This window comes from Humulus lupulus, chromosome 7 (assembly GCF_963169125.1).
Source record: "Humulus lupulus chromosome 7, drHumLupu1.1, whole genome shotgun sequence".
Taxonomy (NCBI): Eukaryota; Viridiplantae; Streptophyta; class Magnoliopsida; order Rosales; family Cannabaceae; genus Humulus; species Humulus lupulus.
Genome location: NC_084799.1, coordinates 205,846,946 through 205,849,748, shown reverse-complemented (window position 1 = coordinate 205,849,748; position 2,803 = coordinate 205,846,946). Strand labels below are relative to the sequence as shown.

Below are 2,803 nucleotides of genomic sequence, written 5' to 3'. Positions count from 1 at the left end.
TCATATGGTGGTTAACTTTGGTTCAAATTTTAATTATTAAGCTAATGTAAGCATGATTTATCAAATTTCCCATTTAAAATCCCCGAATTCTCATACTAAACCGAACTATAACGACATTCTGCCAGAACCGATTTTGATTTAAGTTTAAATCATGTTTATAATCTACCGTTAAATATATGAATGTTCTGTTATATATAAGAATATTCCGTTAAAGTTAACGAAAAAAATAAAAAATCGTTAAAACTAAGAATTTTCGTTATCTACACACTTATTATATAGAAGAGATATAAGTGTGGACCTGACTTTTCAAACTAAATAAATAACTAAATTTGAATTTGTTATAACCAACTTAGTTGAGATTTTGGGAGAATTAATTCCAACAGCAAATAAAATGAAAATAATGGATTTGATATTTCATTTGGAATCTTCTGTTAGAATAAGATTAAAATCCTCAATTCATCGATGAGCCTTTTGAAAGCATGAATATCGAAATGAATTTTAACCTGAATATGATAAATCATAAGATTGTCCGTGTCAAGAACATTAAGAATAATGTGAAATACAATAAGAGCAGAAGCATAAGCATACTTTGATTATATAGATAGTAGATGATTGTGGGTTATATGTGTTTTCCTATACAATACCTACTTTTATATAGATGGGGTACTAGACATTATAGAATGATAGGACAACAATTCTAAAAGATAATTAGTCATTTCTAATTTTGTTCATAAAACCCATTATTTAACTTTAGTTAGACCACTATAGCAATTATATTTAATCATATGAGGCCCACAGATTATTTTCCAACTTCTGTTTGAAATGTAAGTTGGGCAGCTTTTATTTTATTTTATCTCATTTCTTAGATCACAAATTCACTGACTGAACCTTTAAAAATCAGTCCATTCATACAACAAGAAAAATAATTAAGAGGGTTCTGTGAATATGGCTGTTTCTCTGCTGTGAACTATTGTAAATTGTGTTATAGTTTTATTAATGCAAAAGTTGGGTTCCAATAGACCAAACTCCAATCAATTCTTGTGTTCTGCTTCCAAGTTATGTTGATTGATCTTGTTCTTTGTAACTCTTGTGATGTGGTTGATAGCATTGGCATATGAGCATATGGCCTTTCTAGGATGGCAAAACCCTGTCAATGAACACTCTCTCCTCTACAAACTGATGTAAATACAACAAACCTTAGACAAACATAACATTGTTGAAAGGGAAAACAACCTATAACTATAACCTATTCTGCAGAAAGTTAGCAAATTGTTTTTAGATTTACTACAGTTTGAGTCTAGTTTTGTCTCTTCACACGAATCCGAACCGAGCATCAATAATTCAACCGGCTTGTTCCTCACCATGTACTGAAACCAAACTCTTCACATATGAAAATTCCCAACGCACTATTCTTCCTGCCTCTGGAATAGTAAGATTTCTCAGCATTTGGCTGCTAAGATTGTATGAGACTAACCCACCACCAGTGGCTTCTAAGAGGAGCTCGTCACTCTTCCAGAACGTCCATGGAGTCACAACGTCCACCAGCGGTCCAATGATTAGTTTCTTTATCCAAGAACAAGAGCCCTTAACACCTCCATGGCAGTCATCCAATTCCCATACTTGAATCGAAATTGGAGACCCTCTTTCTCCAGGATAGAAAAACAAGACAACAGATTCATTCCACAAAGCTAGTTTAAGCTGTTCAATTTGTGTCTCAAAAAGACTATCTGGCAATGGTATTCTGCAGAGTCCCTCATCAAATACATCAAAAGAAATGATAAAGTAGGCACTAGTCCACATAGACCAGTAGAAAACTCCTTTGCAAAATACTTGCTCCCCAGGATATGGAAGACCATCAAATTCCAACTGAGTCTCAACCCTTCTCCAAGAATCAGTGGCCATACTATATATGTCAGCCCTGGGTTTGGGATTCACTACACTACCAGGAAACAACCTCTCACACCCAAATCTAATGACTTTGTAATCATTTACTCTGGAGTCATAGTAAAATCCTATTCCTACCACCACAAACACAAAGTCACCAAGAGGTGGATACGGTTTCGGAAGAGTTCTGAATTCTTTCATTGCAAGGTTGCATAACAGTATTGCTTTGTGAGAACCACAAAGACAAATGATCCCATTACAGTGACACCCCAACACACAAGACATATCCAATTCAGTCCGAGGAATTGGCATATCAAAACTCTCACTGACATAAATAAAAACATCATTACTCTCATTATCATCATTGTACATAGTAACCAATGAGTAAAGTTCATAAGGGCTCCAAAATTCCAAATCCGGATTAGGCCAGTAACCAGGTCGATAGCAACAGAAAACTAAATTCCTAGTAGAGGGCATCTTGTTGTTGCTGTAAATATTGCCAAGGTGCTTCTTCACGAAAATTGGGTTTTTCACAAGTAATATGATAAGACTATACCAAGACTTACTCACGCATTTGAAACGCATCAAATGCTCCGGAGGCAGCCATGAAAATATTTCCTCCAACATCCATTCCGGCATATCACACCACTTCGTCGCCATATCCATGTTTTGAATCAAAGACTACAAATTCAAAAGAAGATCCCTCGTAGAATAACAAGAGTAAAACATGAAACTATTTAGTCCAAACCCAATTTAGAATCCAAATTTTGCCAATACTAACGACAACCCCGTCCCTACTCCAAAAGTATCCAAACAACAAAATTTCCCAGAAATTTCTCAAGAAAGTAAATAGAAAACAAGTAAAGAAGGAATGTTTAGAGTAAAGATGGAGGCTTACCTTGAGAAAGTTCTGCAACTT

General features: G+C 35.0%; 1 protein-coding gene across 1 annotated transcript; it reads right to left on the bottom strand.

The window, feature by feature from the left end:
* Nucleotides 1-889: 889 nt before the first annotated feature.
* On the bottom strand, nucleotides 890-2,565 carry LOC133789234 (F-box/kelch-repeat protein At3g23880-like; the record flags this gene model as incomplete). The annotated part of the gene is given in 1 exon segment (XM_062227000.1): nucleotides 890-2,565. A coding segment is annotated over 1 exon segment (1,209 nt). The 3' UTR covers nucleotides 890-1,341.
* Nucleotides 2,566-2,803: the final 238 nt, after the last annotated feature.